We start from the raw sequence: 23,589 nt of genomic DNA on the forward strand, positions 1-23,589 counted from the left end.
GGATGTCTCGCCGCCTTTAACTGCTGAGGTGGTCAACAGCGACGCTCAGAGGCCTAACTAATTTCTGCACCCTCCCAGGCCAACCTTAGTTATTTCTTGTTCATGTCCGCCTTGTGACTTTCAAATTGCTTTGAAGAATCTTGCAGTTCTAAGATACCTCATAAGTAGATCTTTCAAGGCAAGAATCTTTTTCTCAGAATTAATCAGAATGATGTAAATGAATGTGACCTTGATATTAGTTACTGCCAAAGCATTACCTAATGCTCAAGGCATTAATCAACACTGCCACTAACCTTGTTCCAAACATCTTAGAAGATTGTATATTCAGAGACAATAAGATCAATTTCAAACAATTAGCTGCATTTTATTCTAAGGTGATATGTTTTGAATTTCTGTGCTTGATGGCTTAGCACTTAACTTTAAAGCCTGTATTTAAATTATTGAATCATCAGACAATTGCACACATGTGCCTGACACTCTGCCTGACTGAGGCTGGAGATAGAAACGGTGAATCCGATAAACACAGGCCCTATTCTCAGGAAGCTTGCAGGATGGGAAAGGACATAGGAAAATAGAGACAGTATTATAATAGAGTATGATAACTGCTATCATATCAAGTAGGAGACACTGGGGGATGGGGGAATTCGGAAGGGTATCCAGTCTAGCTTTGGGAGTCAGGAAAGACTTCCTTCCAGGACTTGACCGAAGCTGAATCCTAAATGGTAGAATTGAATCAATTAAAAGGCTGGAAAAGTGTTCTAGAACCTCAGGACAAATGTTTGCAGGTGACAGGCAGCATGGAACATTATGGAAACTAAAGGTGGTTCTATTGGATAAAGTTAGAGCAGGAAAGGGGTTTTTACCACATTAGGAATCAGTCATTCAAAGTTGTCTGATGTGGCCAAGTCCTTTTTCTGATATTTAGTGGTTTTTAAGGGTGCAAAACACAATGCAGTGGATGTCTTCTTACTCCTGTTTAATTTTTATGTACTTATGCATAATAAATTTATTTCAAAATTAATTTTGAAATATTTCAAATATACAGATAAGTATAGAAAATAATACTGACTTTATCAAATCTTGACATCTTGTCATATTTAAATAAGTTTTAAAACTTTTACTTTGATTAATTTCAGACTTATAGAAAAGTTGCAAAAGTAGTACAAAGAATTTCTGTGTACTCTTTCCCATATTATCCCAAATGTTAACATTTTGATTTCATGTTCTCTCTCTCTTTGACTCTCTCTCCCTCATTTCAGAGTAAGTTGCAAACATGATGCTCCTTTACTTTTAAATACCAGTGCATATTTGTTAAAATCAAGAACATTCTCTGATTACCAAAATATGATAAAAATCAGTAAATTGGTATTGATATAGTTCTATTATCTAATCTACAGATCTTAGTCAAATTTTGCTAGTTGTTACAATAATAATTTTTTTTATAGCAAAAGAAAATTTCTTCTGGTCTAGGATTTAATTCAGGAACGTAGATTGCATTTAATTATGTCTCTCTAGTGGCACTTAATCATAGACAGTTCATCAGGCTTTCATTATATTTCATGACTTTACACTTTTGAAGAGTACCAGCCAGTTATTTTGTAGAATGTCCCTCATTAGTGTTTGTCTGAACCCTTTTTTTTTCTGATTAGACCCAAATAATGTGTTTTTTGGCAGGAATACTACAGAAATGATGTTGTATTCTTCTCATTGCATCTGATCAGGAGGCATGTGATATCTTTATCCTATTACTGCTAATGTTAATTTTGATCACTTGGTTAAGGTGGAGACTTACAGGTTTCTCTATTGTAAAATTAATATTTTCTCTTTGTAATTAATGAGTAACTTGTGGGAAGATATTTTGAGACTATGTAAATACCCTGCTTTTAAGTAAACTTTCACCATTGTTGATTCTTGCCTGAAACAATTATTACTATGGTTGTTGGAGATCAATTTTTAAAAACAAACCTACAGAAAAAGATGAATCCTTCTGGTACCCTTCCTTAATAACATTCCTCTTCCTCCCTCCCTAGAGGCAATCAACATCTAGAATATAGCATTTATTAGTCCCATGCAATATTTAATTTTTTTACTGCATATGCATGTATCCATAATTTTTTTGCCTATTTCAAATTTATGCAAAAAGTAGCATGCTATATTTATTCCGCAATGAACTTTTTTTAACATTACATTTTTCAGATTTATGTTGTAATGTTCATTTATAACTGCCGTATAATATTCCATTATGTAAAAATGCCCAAAATTTCCCCCATATATCTGTATGAGGATATTAGGTTATTTCTTTTCTTATCCTTTTTTTTTTGCTTTCTTTCCCTCACTCCCTTCTTCCTCTACTGTTGCAGAGAATAAGACAACGAACCTTATTTAACATGTTTCCTTGTATACACATTTCTCTAGGTGTAGGATATTAACCTGAAAATGGAATTGCTGGGTTAAATTGTACGCATATTGCTTCAGTTATCTTTACTGTATAATAAACCAACCCAAAATTTAGTGTCTTAAGACAACATGGCTTCATTTGTTCAATCTGGGCTGGGATCAGCTGTTTCAGTTCTTCTGCTGGTCTTGCTGGCAGTTACTCATGTAGCATCATCTGGGGACTGGTCTCAGCTGGTGTGCTGAAACATCTGAGTGATTCTCTACAAAGTCTCATGGCCTCTCCCTTTCCACATGCCTTCTCTATGTGGATTTTTTTTTTTTAACATGACCTTACCAGCAGGGTAACTGCACCTTTTGAAAAAAAATTTTTTGTAAAATATATATAACATAAAAATTACCATTTTGATTATTTTAAAGCATACAGTTTTGTGGTATTAGGTACATTCACATTACATTGTTGTGTAACCGTTACCATCATTCACCTCCAGAACTTTTCCATATTCCTCAACTGAAACTCTGTATTTATTAAACACTTACTCCATATTTCCTTTACCCCAGCACCTGGTAACCACCATTCTACTTTCTGTCTCTATGAATCTGACTACTCTAGGAATCTCATTTAAGAAGAATCATACAGTATTTGTCCTTTGGTGACTGGCTTATTTCACTTAGCATGTCTTGAAGGTTCGTCCATGTTGCAGCACATGTCCAAATTTCCTACCTTTTTTTTCCCTTAAGGCTAAGTAATATTCCATTGTATGTATATACCTGTCAATGAACACTTGGGTGGCTTCTACCTTTTGGCTACTGTGAATAATGCTACTATGAACGTGGGTGTACAAATAAATATCTCTTCAAGTCTTTGCTTTCACTTCTTTTGGATATACTGCATACTCAGAAGTAAAATTGATGGATCATATTGAATTCCGTGTTAATTTCTTAAGGAATTGCCATACCACTCTCCAAAGCAGCTAAATCATTTTACATTGCCACTAGCTATGCACATATGTTCCAATGTCTCTGTATCCTTACCAACACTTGTTATTTTCTGCATTTTTGTTGTTGTTGTTGTTGTTTTAATAATAGCCATCCTGATGAGTGTAAGTGGTATCTCATTATGGCTGGCTTTTTTCTTTCTTTCTTTGCTTTTTTTTCCTCTTTTTTTCATTATGGCTTTAATTTGCATTTCCTTAATGACTAGTGATGTTGGGCATCTTTTCATGTGGTTATTGGTCACTTGTACGTCATCTTTAGAGAAATGTCTGTTCAAGTCCTTTGTCCATTTTAAAATCCAGTTTTGTTTTTTGTTGTTGTTGTTGAGTTGTAGAAGTTTTTTGTTTTTCTGGATATCAAATCCATGATTTAGAAATATTTAACCTCATTCTGCGGGCTGCCTTTTCATTCTTTTGACATTATCCCTTGATGCACAAAAGTTTTTAAGTTTGATAAAGTCCACTTTATCTATTTTTTTCTTTTGTTGCCTGTGCTTTTGGTGCCATATCCAAGAAATCATTGCCAAAGCCAGTGCTACAAAATTTCCTCCTACGTTTTCTTCTAAGAATTTTATACTTTTAGCTCTCATGTTTAGGTTTTTGATCCATTTTGAGTTTTTTGTACAAGGTGTAAGGTAAGAGTCCAACTTTGTTTTTTGGCATGTGAATATCCAGTTTCCCTAGCACCATTTGTTGAAAAGACCATCCTTTCCCCATGGAATGATCCTGAAACCCTTATGGAAATTATTTGACCACACATGTGAGAGTTTTTTCTCTGAGCTCTCTATTCTATTGCACTGGTCTGTATGTTTACCTTTATGCCAGTGCCACACTGTTTTGATTATTATACCTTTGTGGTAAGTTTTAAAATTAGGAAGTGTGAGATTTCCAACTTTGTTCTCTTTTTTTTCAAAATTGTTTTGGCTATTCAGGGTCCCTTGAGTTTCCATATGAATTTTAGGATGAATTTTTCCGTTTCTAAAAAAAAATCCATCATTAGGATTTTGATGTGATTGTGTTGAATCTGTAGATTGTTTTGGGTAGTTCTATAAGTTTTTAATAGATATTCTTTATCAGGTAAGGAAGTTTCCTTCAATTCTTAGTTTGCTAGAAGGTTTTAATTATGTGCTTAATGTTCTGAAGAACTTTATTTTTCCTCTATTGAAATGAGCATATGGTTTTTTACCTTCAATCTCTTAATGTGGAGTTTACATTATTAGATTTCCTTATATTGAAATATTCTTGCATCCCTGAAGTGAACCCTACTTAGTCATAAGCTATAAATATTGTCTTCTAAATATGTAGTGGATAGATTTTGATAATATCTTAATGAAGATTTTGAATCAACATTCACAAGTGAGATTGCCTATTTCTGGTCTCATGTCAGTCTGTTTGCTTTTTGGCTGCTTCCCTGTTGAACTCATCATTTTTTATATCATCCATTCCTTTGAGAACACTGATGACATGTTTATTGGAAACATTTGACATCAACTTACTGTGTTTTCTAGTAGAGCCTCTAGTTTGTTTTTAAAAACCTTTTTATCCACAATGTTTTGATGTTTTTAAGTGTCATTAAATAATTGCTCAACACCTCACATCGCAATTCTGTGAAGATATATCTTTGTTTATTTGTCTTTGACAATGTCTGGCTTTACTCCACATATTATTTCCCATTCATGATTCTAGTTTCACATCAGGCTGTTTTATTTTTTCCCAGTCTCTCTTGGGTTTTTTGTTTGTTTGTTTGTTTGTTTCTCTTTCCACTTTTCCCAGTCTTTGTTTTTCTTGAGAATGTTGAGTTTTCTCTTAGTATCTTTAGAAAGAATTTTAGTCATGGCATCTGCCTGGCCTATATTAGTCCTAACATTGAACTTGACAGAATTTTCATTTTCTCCCCACTGCTTTCAGTATGATATTTATTTTCTGCTTTTATTGTTTCATCATCAGATTGTCCCATGTTTGCATTTTGAAAATTGATACTCTTATATTTATTATTTTTCCTATTATTTTCTTTAAGTTTATACTGATTATGTGTTTTTATGCCTTATTTTTTGAGTGGCAAGCTACATTCACTTATTTTAAATCATTCTATTTGTTTTTTTAAACTTATTGCATTTGTCTATAAATTTACTCTTAAATATTCTTTTAGCTGCATCTCACAATTTTTAATAAATTTTATTTAAATTATTAATTTTAAAAAGTTTTTATTGTCATTATGATTTTTTAAATCTTAGAGTTTTTAGCGATATAGACTTAAATGTCTAAACTTTTTTGTTTTCTTTTACTATTTTTAGTGTTTGCTTTGTGATTTAAGTGCATGTTATAATGCATGTATATTATTGGTACTTTGAAATTTGCTGAGACCTTTCTCATGATGAGTACGTAAGTAGTAAATTACTGTAGATTTTCCATGTGCTCATGTTAAAAAGAATGGCTATCCTACATTTGTTGTGTATAGGATTCTATACGGATCTATTAGATCAAGCTTGTAGATTCTGTTGCTTAAATTTTCTTCATGCTTACTAATTTTCTGCCTGCAGGGTCTATTATGAAGGCACTCCGAAAGTTCATGAAAAAAGAGGATTAGAAGATAATACAAACCTTTCCATGAAATTTTTGAAGTACCCTCATATTTTGTTATGGAATTATATTAAAATTTCCTGGGATTATTTTCAAAGCTATGTTTTCAGGTGATAGGAGCTTATGATTTTTACATCCTTTTGATCCTCTATTCTGTTTATAATTATGGTCAGTTCATTTTTAAAAATCACAATTAAGGTTTGTTACCTTAAATACTATACTTTATTGTCATATTAATATTGCGTAATTGCTTTCTTTTGTGTGTGTACATAAATATCTTTACTTTCAATATTTCAGTGTAATTTATTTTAAGGGTATATTTTGTCAGCAGAATATAGGTTTAAAAAATTAACCAATTTGGCAGTCTCTGTCTTTTAATAGGTAGATGTAACTCACTTATATATACATAGGAGAACATTTTAAATTATAAGAACTAAGAAAGTCCAGAATAGAAGTAACTTATTAATTGAGAGTATACTTTTGGTACCAAGCAGAATATAAAAGTAAAAAATAAAAATCCAAAAGACACACAGCAAGAATGAGAGAAATTCTTAAAAATCCATCCGAGAGAAAACAGAGATTATCAGAAAAATAATGACAATTTAAGATTTCTTATTAGTAACAATTCCAGAATACAGTGTGTTTTGAAATTTTGGTTTGTACATTTATTTTAAGTGGGGTTGTACATTTATTTTAAGTCACATCTGAGAGACTTAGTGTTTACTATCTGTAGCTAGCATCTGTGTCCATCTCTCTCCTTTTGTCTGCAGCTTGCAACAAGATATAACCACAGGAATTGGTAGGCAGCATTTTTATGCAACTTTCCCTTTGTTAACTAGCTGATGGGCCTCATTGCTAATTTGGATTCAAGCAGTTTGCCTGTCCCAGGTCCATTATCTAGCCTGAAGCACTTTGTCCCTATTACATTTCTGGAGCCAATAATCTGACATTTAATTCCTGCATCTAAGTCCAAGACTAGAACTCCCACAGCTTTAGACTGGCTCACCACTTTCTGTTCTATCTGTGGCCCATCTAGATATTTATCTTCTATTTGTGCCTTACTATGGTTTTGCTTTCCTCTTTTTATATTGTACATATCTCTGTAATTTATTGGAGTGGAGTAAGTATATTAAAGCATGGACTTACTCCCAATAATACATTTCTTCTAGTGAAAAATTAACACATTAAAATGGGAATATACTTGATTTTTGTTAGTCATTTTCATTACAGGTAGAAAGTATAAGTCAGGAGGCTTCAAAACTACTTATCAACTTGCATGATAAATTTTCTGTTATTTTGTTAACTGATTTCATAAATTACTTAAACAGAAGTATTCTTCAGCATGCATAAAATATCTCATAATAAAAGACTAAACAAAGGGCTAAAATATTCAATAATAATTTTAAATTGCAGCTTATGTGGATTTCTATAATTTTATATTAACATAACTAAAACTACTACTTTAGACAAACTTCACCTCTTCAAATGTCCCCAAGTAAAATATCATAGCACCCTGACAGTTGACATCTACATTAAATTCAGGGATTAAATTAGTAAGCATTTATAACTTAAGAAAATTTGAAAATAGTATTAGTCATATAAATATTGGTAGGCCTTCTCCAATCAAACTCTATTCCAGATAAGAGGATGGTAAATCTAGAACAAATAAATGATTTGGCCAGAAGCAAGCAACAAAATGTTAGATGCTAGATTTTCTTGTTTCTGATGTAGTGTTCTTTCCAAAAATGGAGACAGCACATCATGCATACTCTTCATCCCAACCACCTACATCATGATTGCAGTCTCCTTTTCAATGTATGAACAATTATAAATATACCTGGATATAAACGTGAAGACACACTTAATCATGTTTTGCAGGACTTGTAATAGAAATCTACAGGGATATGTGGGATAGAAGAACTGTTTGTAGTAGAGTGAAAGCAAGTGAGTAAAATCATGAATTATTTTTATCTAGATAGCTTATATATTCACTACAAAAGTTTACCTGAGAAAATGTTTCCTTTTTGTCCTCAAGTAAAGACTGGGGTGCTGATATAAAATCATTTTTCTCACAGCTCTCCTGGCTGATGAGTGTGTCTGCATAGTTGGGCTGGGGGAAGATCAGGTGGCTTCTCCGCGAGTCTGCGGTGAGGGAGACCTCGTGGGAATAGGTCTGCAGGAAAGTCCGCACCCCGTCCACACCCACAAAGTGTGAGGTGGGCACGCCCGCCAACCTGTCTGCCTCAGCCTGGAGAAGACATGACGAGTGCCAGCGCCGCAGCCTGAGCACCAGCAACACAATGACAAAGGCCAGGAAGATGCAGGAGACCACGGCCACTGCCACCACCAGGTACAGCGTGAGGCCCACATCATCAGGGTCGGCGGGAGTATTGATGCTGCCCAGGTCGGCCAGGACGTCGGGGATGCTGTTGGCCACGGCCACAGTGAGAGTGACGGTGGCTGAGAGAGGGGGCTGCCCATGGTCCTGGACGGCCACCACGAGGCTCTGCTTTAGCGCATCTCTGTCCAGTAGAACCCGCGCCGTGCGCACCTCGCCCGTGTGCAGTCCAACCGTGAAGAGCCCAGGCTCACTGGCCTTGAGCAGGTGGTAGGACAGCCAGGCGTTCTGGCCTGAGTCTCTGTCTACTGCCACCACCTTGGTCACCAGGTAGCCAGGCTCTGCGGAGCGGGGTGCCAGCTCCACGCCAGTGGAACCGTCTGTGGGGAGAGTGGGATACAGGATTTTGGGCACATTGTCATTCTGGTCCATCACGAACAGGCTCAATGATACGTTGCTACTGAGTGGAGGGTTCCCACCGTCCTGCGCTATCAAGGCTCTGCGGAGCGGGGTGCCAGCTCCACGCCAGTGGAACCATCTGTGGGGAGAGTGGGATACAGGATTTCGGGCACATTGTCATTCTGGTCCAGCACGAACAGGCTCAATGATACGTTGCTACTGAGTGGAGGGTTCCCACCGTCCTGCGCTATCACCCACAGCTTCAGGTCTTGGAATTGCTCATAATCAAAGGAACACAGTGCATAGAGGACCCCAGTGTCAGAGTTGATGGAGAGGTAGGAAGACAGGGGTGCCCCCTGGATGGTGTCTTCTGACAGGGAGTAAGTGACTTGTGCATTCTCATTGTTGTCAGCATCATGGGCCCTCACAGAGATGATGGAGGCTCCTCTGGGGTTATTTTCCAGAATGTAGGCAGTGTAGGAGTCCTGGTGGAAGGCTGGGGAGTTGTCATTGATATCTGTCACTAGCAGCGAAACGTGAATTTCAGTAGATAGAGCTGGAGTTCCCTGATCTGTTGCTGTTACTGTGATGTTGTACTCAGAGGTAAGTTCTCTGTCCAGTATTCTTTCTGTCACTAAACGGTAATAATTATCAACTAACTTTTCTAATTTAAAGGGTAGACTTCCAGGAATGGAACATGTGGTGTGGCCATTGTTTCCAGAGTCTTGGTCATGCACACTGATGAGAGCAATGATGGCCCCAGGAGGAAAGTTTTCTGGGACTGCAGTGGTGACAGAGGTGATGGTCACTTCTGGGGCATTATCATTTACATCCAAAACTTTTATCAGCACCTTAGCTCTGGCCATGAGCCCGGCGCCATCCTGAGCTTGAACTTCCATTGAATAAATTTTATATTCTTCGAAATCTAGTGGTTCTTTATTTGATATTTCTCCTGTGTAAGAATCCAGCTGAAATATTTGGGCCATTCTGTGGTCTATGTTGTGAAAGGAGTATGTTACTTCCCCATTGGTTCCCTCATCTGGGTCGTTGGCATTTACCACGAGCAGCCTTGTGCTCAGCGGTATGTTCTCCAGGACACTCATGTGGTACTGTTCCTGAGCAAATGCTGGAGGGTTGTCATTCGCATCCACCACCTGAACACGAATGCGGAGGGTCCCTGAACGGATCGGGTCGCCTCCATCAGAAGCGGTGAGCACGAGGTTGTGGACAGCTTCTTGTTCTCTATCTAGGGGACTCTGCAGCACCATTTCTGGGTGTTGAGGCCCGTCAGCTTCCTGTTGCACATCCAGAGAGAAAAGAGGGTTGGAGCTGAGTTCGTAACTCTGGAGAGAGTTTATACCCACATCAAGGTCTTGCCCAAAAGGCAGAGGGATCCTGGTACCTGGGGCGGTTATTTCATTCATCTTAAATTCCAGTTCTTCTAATTGGAATTGGGGAGTGTTGTCATTAATATCAATTATTTCCACTTCGACAGGGAAAAGCTTCATTTTATCCGCAATAAGGATGTTAAAGCTCACCAGACACCGCGCGCTCTGAGCGCAGAGCTCCTCCCGGTCAATCCTGCCCGCGGTGACCAAGCTGCCGCTCCGCGGGTTCAGAGAGAAAAGCTGCGTCCTACCTCTGGAGACGATGCGGACTCCGCGCTCCGCCAGCTCCTGGGCTTGTAGCCCCAGGTCCTTGGCGATGTTGCCCACGAAGAAACCTTTGTCTGTTTCTTCTGGCACCGAGTAGTGGATATTCCCAGCCCCAACTTCCAATAGCAGCTCCAGAAAAAGGCAGAGCCTCATCAGCCCGCTGCAGCCGGTCGGCTTCCCCGGAATCGCCATTGCTCTCTCTCTCGAAATAGTTTTCTCCCAGTCCGGTACCGAGGGTATCGTTGCTCTACCTTTCCGAGCCTAACTTAACGCAATTGTCAGGATAATTCCGAGCAGAGAGTTGTCCAGAAATAGAGTTTGGGCAGCCTCAGGGGGACATGTTTCAATCTGGTGTCGATGGAGGTTCTAAGATGCACAAGGGTTTCTCTTTTTTTTCTTTTTTTGGGGCGTGTGTGTATTGCCGGTATCGCCCAGATTGGTGAACAGCGGCGCCCAGAGTCCTAACCAGTTACTGCACTCAGAAAACGCGCAGACTTCTCATTAACCTGATGTTTCTTTCTTTAAGTCTTAGTTTATTGTCAAGGAAACACTCATTCCACAATACATGGATGAAAAGGAGAAATGACTATGTTCATTCACTTAAGCATATCAAAATGTCGCTAAATTGCAATATACTGTAGAATCCCAGTATTCCCAAGTTATCTGTTTTCCCTGTTTGCTATTCATAGAACAATAGTAAAGAGATCTCTAACATCACGAAGAGGACAAAATCATCCCTCCACTTTTCCTGTGGTATGGCTTGATCATCTGATAATTTCGCAGTCTACATAGACACAGCAGCTGCCCTTTGACTGAAGGATGGGGGGGAAAAAGGAGGGAAAAATAAACTTTTAAGAATGTAAGCTAGATTTTTTTTTTCTATGTGGCTGGCCAGTATGGGAACCATACCCTTGACTTTGGTGTTACAAGGCTGCACTCTAGACTCTCAAAAATGGGACCATCGCATATCCTTCCCATTGTGCTTTGAATATTTATCAGAAACCTTGGAATTTTGAAGAACATGTTTTAACTCTATCCTTAGTTTTCCTCTTTTCTAAAGTATCTATCTATTAGATGGGTTTTAAGAGGTTTTAAAATTCACCCAAAGGTAATATATTTTGAATAAATAACATTAAGCTCTTGGAATTTCATTGGAAAAATGTTACATGAATACACAATTTAGATGTCAAATTTTAAGATACAGAGAGGTTGTGATATTATTCCTCATAACTGAAAAAGGCCACATCTTCATTTTTAGACAGGCTATTAGGGTATGTATGCTCCTGCAATCACACTATGTTTTCCAAGAGGAGATGGGTTCTTAAATAGCAGTATTTTTTAACTAGGAATATAAAGATATTGCCTTTCTTTTTTGCTCATTGCAATATTAGTAAAAGGTTATTACTTAAACTTAGGCTTACAGTCATTTATTTATATTTACGCCAAGTTAGAGAATTAAGCTATCTGCACTCCAAAGTGTGACATTTTCAGGAAAAAATTGAACCAGATACTGGCAACCAACCCATGAGCACCATGACTGAGAAGGGTTCAGAAAATGAGGAAAGAAGAGACTCAATGGCCACAAGGATAGTTATTGGAAAGATAATTTCTGTTCTTGTATATCCAAGTGTACAATTTGCCAACTTCTCAAAGACAAGTATATGGCTACCCAGGGTAGAAATTTAAAGATACAGTAAAACTGCTTCAATATTGCAAGGAAGAGACTCTTTAACAGGAAACACAACTTTTCAGAATATTCATTAATAGGCACAAACTTTTCCCCACAGGAATTGTCCAAGCTGATGAGGCAAATCAAAATATACACAAAAATCAGCAAGTAAACTTGTATACCTCCCATCCCCCAACAACAGAAAACAAGCAGGAGTGATTTATAAAATAAATATGTATGAAATAAAAATGTTAAAACTCACACGAATACATTTGAATTCAAGATAAGATTTAAGGCTTCATTGCTGGCACTACAGATGACATCCAGGTGAAAGATGTCTCTTGAGTTAACTTGAAGGAATTAAGATGTTTTGTAATATTTGAAGGCATACATAGACTGCAGGAATAAGGCATATCTCCTTCACTTAAGTCAGGGGCAACTCCAAATCCAGGTTGGATCAGAGACCAGGCTGAAAGCAGCCCCTGGTGACAGGGATAGAGGAGCATCCAGACGTGGGCGATGGCCAGAATCACCATGAGGAAGAAGAGTATGGAGACCAAGGCCAAGGTTATCGGCACGTAAACTGCAGCTTGGCCTGCCTGCAGCAAATGCCAGCAACTACTGAAAAGTGTCAGCGAAGACCAGGTGCAGTGTGACTCACTGTTGTTCACAGCGACCAACAAGCCCTGGAGGGCTGCGTCTCTCAACTGTGTCAATGCTGTTCGCACCTAGCTCGTGAGCATCCCCAGGTTGAAGAGCTGAGTTAGCTGGCCTGAAGCATGTAATTAAAGTCAGGCCTTGTGCCCCAGTTGGCATCCACTTAAGTGACCAGGTAGCTGGGTTGCATCACGCTGTGGTGCTGTGTCAAAGAGGGCCATGCCTAGCTGCAACTCCTGGCACAGCATCCTCCTTGTGTTTTCATGGCTTGCACCTACCATCACAAGCAGGCTCAGGATGACACCAAGCCAGTTGAACCTTGGTCACAGGCCGACAGAGTCAGCTTAAAGGTAGTCTGCGTGAACACCTTTGCATTCTGCACTCCCGTACCCATAGGATGATAGCGTTTACAGTGCCAGGTCACTGATCAGGAAGAAATAGAAGGCTTATGAAACCCCAAGTCCAGGTGGGAAGCACTAAAGTATGTGGTGGAGGAGCTCGGCAGGTGTTCCCGGTTGCCTGGACCGAATAGGAGGCTTGTTGAAAAACCAGAGCGTTTTCTGTTGATGCAGATGATATACAGGGTGATGTTTGTGCTGGAGCAGATGGACAGCATTTCCTCATTGGTGACTCTGATAGTGACACTGTACTTCAGTGTCTGCTCCCAGTTTAGGATTCCATAGTAATTACACAGTAATTCTTGGAGGTGAATTGTTTGCCAGTGTGATCATTCCTCTCTACAAAAATATTCACCTCTCCATTTAAGCAGGTCTCTCAGTCCTGTTGTTTTGGTAAGGCAACCACAGTTCCTACCTCTAATAGGGTTAGGCACCCAGTTGAAAGTCACCTATACTGCGTTATAGCTCTCAACCTCCATTTCGACCAGGACTCTGAAACGGGCCCTCAAACTGCCTTTATGCTTCTCTTCTATTCCATTCTGTTACTTTTACTCTTCAAAATCAAGTATTTCCGTCATTTGACAGTAGATATATTCTGTATATCCTGTGAGATTGTGTGGAAAGTGTGTCATCTAGGTCAATGGGATCTCCTGAAGAATGCAGAGGAGGTGGTGGAGGGCAGTTCCCCTGCAGGCTGACTCTGCTGTACACGTTGTGGCTCAATATCCGAGGACTGGCATTGCCATTCAAGGTCTGTATCTTGCCCTGAGCTGTTCTGCCTCCTCCCCACCACCAAGCGGTAGCAGCTCTGCTCCTTGGTCCAGGCTTTCTTCAATAGCAACTCAGGGTATTTACTGCTCTAGTGCTGTCCTGTACTGGGGGGGCTGGGGAGATGATTATTGAAACTAATCTGATAAATTTGTAGAGAGTTACTGCCAGCGTCCAAATCTACTGCAGATTTGAGTAAACCTTGCTCCAGAATTTCCAAAACAAAATGTCTGTGCTAAAAGCCATTATGTTATCATTTATATCCAGGATGAATACTTTTATATGAAAAACATTGATACGATTTTCAGTGGTATCAAATTCAAGGGGCCTAGGGATTTCCTTTGGCGTGTTTGCTAGATCTATCCTGTCATTGTCAAATTCGTCCCTGCTCTCTTTGGCTCTGGCGGTAGAGAGGCTTCTTAGCACTCACCCGTAGTTTCTGGCCACCGAGACGCAGATCTTCAGCGAGATTCCCACCTTAAACCCGTAGCCTTTCTCTTCCAGAATCTCAGAGTATGGGCTACGTAGTTCTCTCGGTAGAACAAAGACAGCAGGAAGGGAAAAGGCGCTCCCTGCGCTCCGCACGCCTTCCCTGTGGAGTACTTCTCCCTGCTCTTCTCCATCCAATACCCCTCGCTACCGTTGCTCCCCGCTCCCGGATTACAAAGGTGCACTGGCAAGAAAAGGCAGCGCCTCACTCAGGTCATTAAAGATCCTGACGTGCCTGACCCAGATGTTTGTAACACACTGCGGAAGAGAAAAAGTGCAGAATTTCTCCTGATGCGTTTCTCAAAAGCCTGCAGGGATGGCTGCGTCAGAATCACCAGTGGATCTCTTTGCTTCACTCTAGCCACGGATTGGCCGACAGCGGCACCCAGAGGCCCAGTGTGGTATCTACCGCATATTATTTCTGAAAGTCCTATCTGCTTTATTTCCGGGACTTAATGTAGAATACCAGCTGCTTTAGTATAAAAAGTGCAAACCTTTTTGACAAAATATTAATGAAATGGTCTTTCCACAAAGCTTAAATCAAACGTCTTAATTTATTAAAATCTGACTTAAAACAAGAATCCTTACAGAATTTTCCCTCTTGACATTTCCTTTTGAAGATGATATACTATTGAAACTTCTTTTTCATAGAAAAATGGTTACTCAAGAAATCACAGGTGTGACAATCAAAAATGTCTCCAGACATTACCACATGTGACCTCCCTCCGCCGTTTTGGAAAAAAAGAAAAGAAAAAAAACCAGGCTTAGGGTATTTACTTGGTGAGTATTATTGAGCCAGGGGTAGGTACATGGCCTACGTTGGTCCAACCGAATTGAAAGACAGACTCTGGTTGGGGAAAAGCCACTCTTTTAACTTGTCATGAGCAGGAACAGAAATTCCCCAATTACTGCTGGCAGGTATCTTGTGATCACAGTCTTTGGAAGTTTATAAGGAGAGGACAGCAGAGCTGAAAGAATAATACAAAAAGTATAAATAAATACCCATTCTTCAAAATTAGTAAGAGAAAAACCATTCGTGCCAGGGAATGATTGTATCACACCTGGGGCAGTCATACTTCTAAGACCTGCACTGTACAATACAGTAACCACCAGCCACATGTGGCCACTGAGCACTTAAAATGTGGCTAGTCCAAATTGAGACGTGCTGTAAGTGTAAAATACACACCAGATTTTGACAATTTAGTACAAAATAATAATGTAAAATGCATCGTTAATTTTTAGATTGGGTTATACTCTAATGTTGCAATCATAATAGTTTAGGTATATTGGATTAAATAAAATATTATTGAAATTAATTTCACTTGTTTTTGCCATTTTAGTGTGGCTACTAGATAATTTTAAATCGCGCTTGTGGCTCACATCTGTGGCCCACATTATATTTCTATTGGACAGAGCTCCTCTAGACTACCTGGTTTTTGAGATAATAGATTTTCTTATTGTTTAAAGAAGTGTAAGTTAGGTTTTGAGTTTTTTTTCTACAGAAAGCATCCTACTTAATACAGGATACTGCTACATATTTTTAGTTAGCCCACGTTTTACCTTTAAAATATATGGTGATACAGCAATACATAAGCTTGAGTTTTTTTGGTGTTTGCTATTTCCTCACACCTGTAATTTTCTACCTCAAAAATGTAAGCAGAACTTCACCCATCACCTGTAGTGTTTTTAATCTCCAAAATATAAGTAGCCCTTTAGGGGCTGGCTGATTAATGCAGTTGGTCAGAGCATGGTATTAATCACACCAAGGTCTGGGATTTGATTCCTGTACCAGGCCAGCTGCTGAAAAAATAATAATAATTAAGGAAAAAACAAACAAACAAAATATAAGTAGCCCTTTAAAGAATTTGAAAGTTTATTAGACAGAATTTTCAAACATACAGGATAAGCAGTAGCCTCATTGTCAAACTCCTTTAGCATAGGTAGGAATTCTTTGGAAGACTTGTGACACTGGGGAATTTATTGCTCTCCCCAAATCTTTGGCTCACTGGTATCACAGCTATTCCATCGAACAACCACAGGAGTGTAATTCTTTCATTAATTTAGTGTTTTTCCGTATGCCTAATGGATTTGGGGAAGAAACCAACTGGATTTATCAATAGACATTAAGATGACGATGTGGCAGAGACCTTAGCTTTAGGGTCAATATAACCCCCCACCTCCCAACAGCATTTTGAAAATGTGTTAAACTCAAAAGCAGCTAATATTTCAGGATTGAAGGAGGTAGATACTTTGGGAAAACTTTAGTTAATCCTTTTAATTACATCTGACAATCTTCCATTTACAGGTTTACTAACTAAAATACATCATCATTTTAGCAAGTCAGAACTGCATAGAATTTATCCCCAGTTACCTTCTGTTACAAGGATATTTGAGCATCATAAAACTCAAGGAATTAAAATACAATTTTCACATGTAAGCATGATCTCACACTTTATATGGTTAAAAAAAGCAGTATACAGAGGTTAGCATGTTAAACTGTTTTTAAAATAAGTATAATCAGGTATAATTAAAGGACAACTAAAACAATTTCATCTTCAGAAAAGAGGAAATAGATCATCCTGGAAATCATAGATGAATCAGCCAACATTCTTCAACACATTATAGAGCACAGAGAAATAATGTACAGTTATCTGGAAGGGCATAACTTCTCCTTTAGAATTAACATAAAAAACCAAACTGGTTCCAGGCCATTTTAATTTCCTCCCACAATACAGTATCACAGTCTACTTAAACCACATTCACACACATTTTTACTAAACCTCTCTGCCTCATAACAATCAGCATATACCAAATGGGTCTATCTCATTCTAAGGCAACACATCATGTATTTTCTCTTACAAATTATTGTAGAATCTAGACTACATTTATTTCTTCCTAGATGGACCAACTGTTTCATTCAACTAGCAAATTTTTTTGTGTGTGTCTCTCCCATGTTCTGGTACTGTCACTAGGACATGATGAACAAGACAGAAAATATCCTTATCATATTCCTAGATGGACCAACTGTTTCATTCAACTAGCAAATTTTTTTGTGTGTGTATCTCCCATGTTCTGGTACTGTCACTAGGACATGATGAACAAGACAGAAAATATCCTTATCATGGAGCTCCCAATCTGGTAAGGAAGGCAATTAACAAGTACATAAAGAAAAAAGATAATTTTGGAAATGTTAATCACACTTTAAGAGCGTTCTCTTAAATTTAGGTGCAGTTATTAATATTTTAGAGGATACAAATTAAATATTAATTGATCTTTGATGCTCCACCAAACAGATCCTTTTAAAAAATAAATGGAAATGAACAGAAATAAGAAGAAACTGTTACAAAGTTAAACCAAAACACTATAAATACGTGTCGATGAATACCTGACTATCCATAGAAGAGACAAGGAGAAAACAGTCAGCAAAATAGTAGAGGAGGAATAAAAATAATTCCAAAGTAATTTAGAAATTACTGGCATGCGAGAGGCAGGGAATAATAGTTTCATTATATTCTACTTTCATCGAACCATCTATCAGACAATTCTGCTCTAAGTGAATCCGTGCCTCCAGATGAACTTACTTCTCTGTTCACATTTATATCTATGCCAAACACATTAAAAAGAGGAATCACCCCCGTTCCCTTGAAGTCCTCCCAAACAGAAAGAAATTCAGAGGCATGGTTACCCTCCGAACATTTTCATAATTAATAAAATACAGGCTTAAAATTATATACTGGGCAGCATGTCCTCCTCGCTTCATTGATTTGGGTACTTTAAAATCCATTGTATACAAGATCCAAGGTTCGATCCCTGTTTCCGGCCGGCCGCCAAAAATAAAAAAAAAATAAACAAACAAATAAATAAAATCAGTTGTATAGTTATAAATTCTTGTATTGGCACCAGATTGGACATACTCTGGAGCGCATACGAGATGTGTCTGCAAGGACGCCGTTATCTCCGGTAATCACACGGAAGCCTAGAAGCTATCCGGCGCCACTGCGAGCCGGTAAAAGCGCTGGTTTAGAGGGGGGCGGATCTATGTCTTTCTTAGACCCTTCATCTGTAAATATTTAATCTCAAACCTATGGCTCTTCCGGAAACATTCTCGTTTTCCTCCGGTAAAGGCAAGTTCTCGCGAGAGCACGAATTTCACGCTGAGTAACGTAATGGCGCGATTGCGCCTGCGCGCGTCGGGGCTGCCCGCACTTCCGCCTGGGCCGTGCTGTCACTCACAGATCACTTCCGCCCCGTGCCATGACGAAGTGCTTCTTTCTCCGCTAGGTACGCAGCTCGGGGCCGCGGCTTGCTGTGCTGCTGAGCTGCCGAATCTGGCGCTCGGACCTGCGGATCTCGGCGAGATTTCGCGTTACCAGGCTTGGGCCCTTTCATCGGTAAACAGTAGCGGATCACTTTGTCAAGCAGCAGCAAGAACAAAGGAATCGAGAAGGAGACGCTTGGCGCCCCGTCTCTTTGTTCCGAGCGGCTTTCTCTTCCGTTTGCTCCGGCCCGGAGAAGCTGAATTTATAATCGTCACTGGATTGTAAGTACCCGAGGCGAAGAGAGCTCACTGCGCCTCGCCTTTTGAATATCTTTATTCCGGGAGAGATTGTGGATTGGGAGTGCCCGCTGGGCCTTACTTTCTGTGCCGAAAATCATTCCGCAGGAGCGGCTCACTGCGCCTCGCCTTTTGAATATCTTTATTCCGGGAGACATTGTGGATTGGGAGTGCCCGCTGGGCCTTACTTTCTGTGCCGAAAATCATTCCGCAGGAGCCGCCAGTTGCTTTCCTGCTCGCTCGTTAGCCAGCTCGGTCTCCATTGTCCGGCAGCGGCACCTAGAGGTCGGAACTTGGCATTGCAGCTAATAGATTTAAAAGTACTTTGTAGATAAGCTAATGTGTCAGTAACGACTGGTACTCAGTCACAGCATATTTGGAGAAAAGACTTGGGGATATAATTAAACATTAAGACGAACAGACGCTTAGCTGCTGTTCTACTTAGAACATTTTGTAATTAAAGAATTCAGTTCATAACAAACTGGTCTTTTTAACTGTTGCAGTGACCTCAACTTTTTAGTGCAACAAGTGTTTATTAGAGAAGACAAAAATCACAAAGAACTAAAGATGAGTAAAAGCAAAGATGATGCTCCTCATGAACTAGAGAGCCAGTTTATCTTACGCCTACCTCCGGAATATGCCTCTACTGTGAGGAGGGCAGTACAGTCTGGCCATGTCAACCTGAAAGACAGACTGACAATTGAATTACACCCTGATGGGCGTCATGGAATTGTCAGAGTGGACCGGGTCCCATTGGCCTCAAAATTGGTAGATCTGCCGTGTGTTATGGAAAGCCTGAAAACCATTGATAAAAAAACTTTTTACAAGACAGCTGATATCTGTCAGATGCTTGTATCCACAGTTGATGGTGATCTCTATCCTCCTGTGGAGGAGCCAGTTGCTACTACTGATCCCAAAGCAAGCAAGAAAAAGGATAAGGATAAAGAGAAAAAGTTTATCTGGAACCATGGAATTACCCTGCCTCTAAAAAATGTCAGAAAGAGAAGGTTCCGGAAGACAGCAAAGAAAAAGTATATTGAGTCTCCAGATGTGGAAAAAGAAGTGAAGCGGTTGCTGAGTACAGATGCTGAAGCTGTTAGTACTCGCTGGGAAATAATTGCTGAAGATGAAACAAAAGAGACAGAAAATCAAGGCCTTGATATCTCTTCTCCAGGAATGTCTGGTCACAGGCAGGGCCATGACTCATTAGAACATGATGAGCTTCGGGAGATATTCAATGACCTCAGCAGCAGCAGTGAAGATGAAGATGAGACACAGCATCAGGATGAAGAAGATATAAACATTATTGACACTGAGGAAGATCTGGAGAGACAGCTACAGGACAAGCTGAATGAATCAGATGAACAGCACCAAGAAAATGAAGGAACCAGTCAGCTGGTAATGGGAATTCAGAAACAGATTGATAACATGAAAGGCAAGCTCCAAGAGACCCAGGACAGGGCAAAACGACAGGAGGATCTTATCATGAAAGTGGAAAACCTGGCTCTCAAGAACAGATTTCAGGCTGTGCTGGATGAACTCAAGCAAAAGGAAGATCGAGAAAAGGAGCAGCTCAGCTCTTTGCAAGAAGAACTGGAATCACTCCTAGAGAAGTGAGAAGAACTTTGATTCTTTATTTCCAATCTTCAGACTAGTTTAGCATTAGAAAAACCTTGGCTTCCTCACTTAGACTGGATATTAAGACTTTGCAGTAGTTCTTATTCTTGTTAATGCTAGAAGTTCTGTTGAATTATCTCATTTGTTTTTCAGAACCACTGTGCTAGGTGTTCATCCTACAGGAAGTAGGATTGTTTAGGCAGAAAAATGATTGGAGGAAAGTTGTAGGATTAGTAGAATGAACAGTTCAACCATAGTAATCATAGCTTTACTGCAGGACTTTGATAACTCTTTCTCCATTTGCCAGAAGCTGCTGTTGCTGCTCTGTGATGCTGTCTGAGATCAATAAGAAGAACCTAGTCTGGAGGATAGTGAAGCTAGTTTGCATGTTTTCCCATGCAGCAGCAATTTCCTACATGTAGAGATGTAAATCATTTCATAAAGTTGTCTCTAACAATAAATAAAAGCAACTAATTTTCACCTTATAATGTATCTTGTTCTTTTATGGTTAGTGGGAGTCAGATCCTCTGTGGTTTCTTGGTTGAGTGTAATGACTGAGTAATTTGATCCTGTTTTGCAGGTAAAGAAGCAGTTATGCTGAATTTTAAGAAAAAGCAATACAGGAGGGGCAAAGAAATTGGGAAGTGACATCTCTGCATTATATTAAGGTTCCAGTCCACCTCCTCCATTTGGGAAGCGTGAGATATAGAGCCTCCCTAAACTACCCTAATTTTTGTAGATGAAGTTCTGTCCGTACCTTTTTATTTTTTTTTTTTAAAAGCACTAAACTTACCTGCATAAAATATTGGAAACAAAGCAATGGCTATTAAGTACAGTCCAATGAACCATTACATTGTTTTGGGTTAAGATTATATTTCTAATTATTTTCAATTTAATTCATGCAATTATTTGTAATATTCCAAGAGCTGAAGTAATTTATCCATGTCATTTTATCAAAATTACTCATGTAGGAAGCCAGTGTCATAGTCTGGTATTTCAAAATTTCTTAAACATAATTTTCATATTCTTTAAAATTTTCCATGCTCTTAAGATGATCTAATGCCTAACAGTTGAGCTATTTTTGAAAAATCAGTGACTGGTAAAAATTTACAAGATGCGGAGTTGCATGCAATTCATTCCTGACTGGTTTATTAAAACAAGCTTTTGTTTGAAAATATTAGCCTCACGAAGTAAACATTTAAAGCCCATTTTAATTTTCTGTTTGACAGGAGACAATGGTGAAATGTTTAAAAAAATAAATTATCCAGACCTCAGTGTTTAATCATAAATGCTGATATTTGGAGACTTTGCAAGGAAGGTTATTTTTTCCCACATCTGATCATTTTTCTTTTACCAAAATATTGTCACAACTTTAAGATTTCAATATAGAACAAGGAAGCTTAAGCAAGGTTTCTCTCAGGTTCTAGGCTTTGGATTATTTCTTGAGATTTGCAAATAATAAAAAGCAAGTTTTCTTAATGTGTTAGGGTGGCAGGTGACAAATTCTCCTGTTTTTGTACATCTAGGTATTTTGCCACACTTACAAGTTTGACACTTAGAAAGCTCTATATTTGGACACTATAAATATATTTTGACACTTAGAAAGACACTATATTTGGCTTTACAGTGGATCAGTTACCAAATAATTATTCTTACCAAATTCTCAACACTAATGATGGCTTAGTGCCATCAGTAATGGAAAGGAAAGATGCTGGATACACTAACACAATAGTCTCTTTTTTGCTACTCTTCTTTCAGCTATTAGCACTATGCTGCTTCTAAAGTCCACATTTCTAAGCCTGATTCCTGAGCCCCAGATTTAGTGTATTCAGCTATGTACTGGAAGTACTTCGAAGTACACATTGGGAAATAGCCCTCATGCAACTTAACTCTAATGTTCAAAATGGAACTCATCCTTTTCCTTTTCTTGAAAACTTGCTCTTCCTCTTGTGTTTCAGTGAAAATAAATGGCACTACCACCCATCCCAGCTGCTGAAGCAAGAAACTTGAACCGTAACTTTGACTTCTCCCTCACTGCTGATAGTACTTTTTGAAAAATTCTTCAGTCACTATACTTCATCTGCGTTGGCACTGTCTTAGTTCAAGCTGTTATATTCTCTTGCCTAGCAAATGGCAGTAGCAGCCTAACTGGTGTGTGTATATAAACATTTTTCTTTACCATCCAATTTAGTTTTTTTAATCTGCCACCGAAGGGATCTAAGACATAATTGTCAGTCCCATGCTTAAAACCCTTAGTGGTGCATCATTGCTTTCAGGATTATGTTTATATTTCTTAGAAAATCCAACAAGAGTTTGAGTGCTGCATTTGCCTTTTCAGCCTCAGCTCATCACATCCCATCACTGTGGTCAATCCATCCTGAGCTTATTTATATTTTTTCAAAGTCTTTACTCACTCTTCTTCTTCTGGGTCATTGATCCTTTTAACATGGTGTTCATTCCACCTAGAAGCCTCCTTTGTTTGGCTGAGTCCTACTTAACCCTCATGGCTCAACCTAAATTTTCCAACAAGGTATTCTTGACCTTCTCCCATCTAGGTTAAGCAATCCTATTATACCCTTGCCTGTACTCTGTGCTATTCTCTCTCATTCATTCATTCAACAAACATTTATTGTGCCATACAGTACCAGATACTGGACATGAAGTACTGAACTAAGCATTTAGTCTAGTCTTATAAGTTCATACATTCTATACTAGGACAAATATTCTGTTATGCATTTAACATACTAAAGTGTAAATGACCTGTTGCTCATATCCCCCACTAGTTTGCAAATTCACTGACTTTGGCTTGTTAGTCACTGTAAACTTACTAAAGAATAGTAAAGAGATTAAAATCTCATGGTCAAAAGATGTAGTGCCTGGGTTTGTATACTAGCTCAGTGTCATATGATCTTTGGCAGGTAACTTAATCTGTTTGCCTCAGTTTTCTCATTTCTGAAGTGGACATGATAATATTATCTACCTCATAGGGCTGTTGGGTTGTTGGCTGCTGAATCATAAAAGACTTACTTAGAACAATACCTGGAATATAGTAAATAATAAAAGCAAACGTTATTA

General features: G+C 38.8%; 2 protein-coding genes across 2 annotated transcripts; one reads left to right on the top strand and one right to left on the bottom strand.

The window, feature by feature from the left end:
- Window positions 1–7,923: 7,923 nt before the first annotated feature.
- On the bottom strand, window positions 7,924–10,618 carry LOC103587899 (protocadherin gamma-A1-like). The gene is made up of 2 exons (XM_008569463.1): window positions 8,965–10,618; window positions 7,924–8,806 (listed from the first exon to the last, which is right to left on the bottom strand). The coding sequence occupies exons 1-2, from the start codon at window positions 10,551–10,553 to the stop codon at window positions 7,924–7,926; spliced, it is 2,472 nt and encodes an 823-aa protein (XP_008567685.1). The 5' UTR covers window positions 10,554–10,618.
- Window positions 10,619–18,598: 7,980 nt separating this feature from the next.
- On the top strand, window positions 18,599–20,999 carry TAF7 (TAF7 RNA polymerase II, TATA box binding protein (TBP)-associated factor, 55kDa). Its single transcript, XM_008569464.1, has 2 exons — window positions 18,599–18,882; window positions 19,401–20,999. Exon 2 carries the CDS (start codon window positions 19,465–19,467, stop codon window positions 20,512–20,514), a length of 1,050 nt encoding a protein of 349 aa, XP_008567686.1. The 5' UTR covers window positions 18,599–18,882; window positions 19,401–19,464; the 3' UTR covers window positions 20,515–20,999.
- The last annotated feature ends 2,590 nt before the right edge of the window (window positions 21,000–23,589 follow it).

This window comes from Galeopterus variegatus, unplaced genomic scaffold (genome assembly GCF_000696425.1).
Source record: "Galeopterus variegatus unplaced genomic scaffold, G_variegatus-3.0.2 Scaffold502, whole genome shotgun sequence".
NCBI lineage: Eukaryota > Metazoa > Chordata > Mammalia > Dermoptera > Cynocephalidae > Galeopterus > Galeopterus variegatus.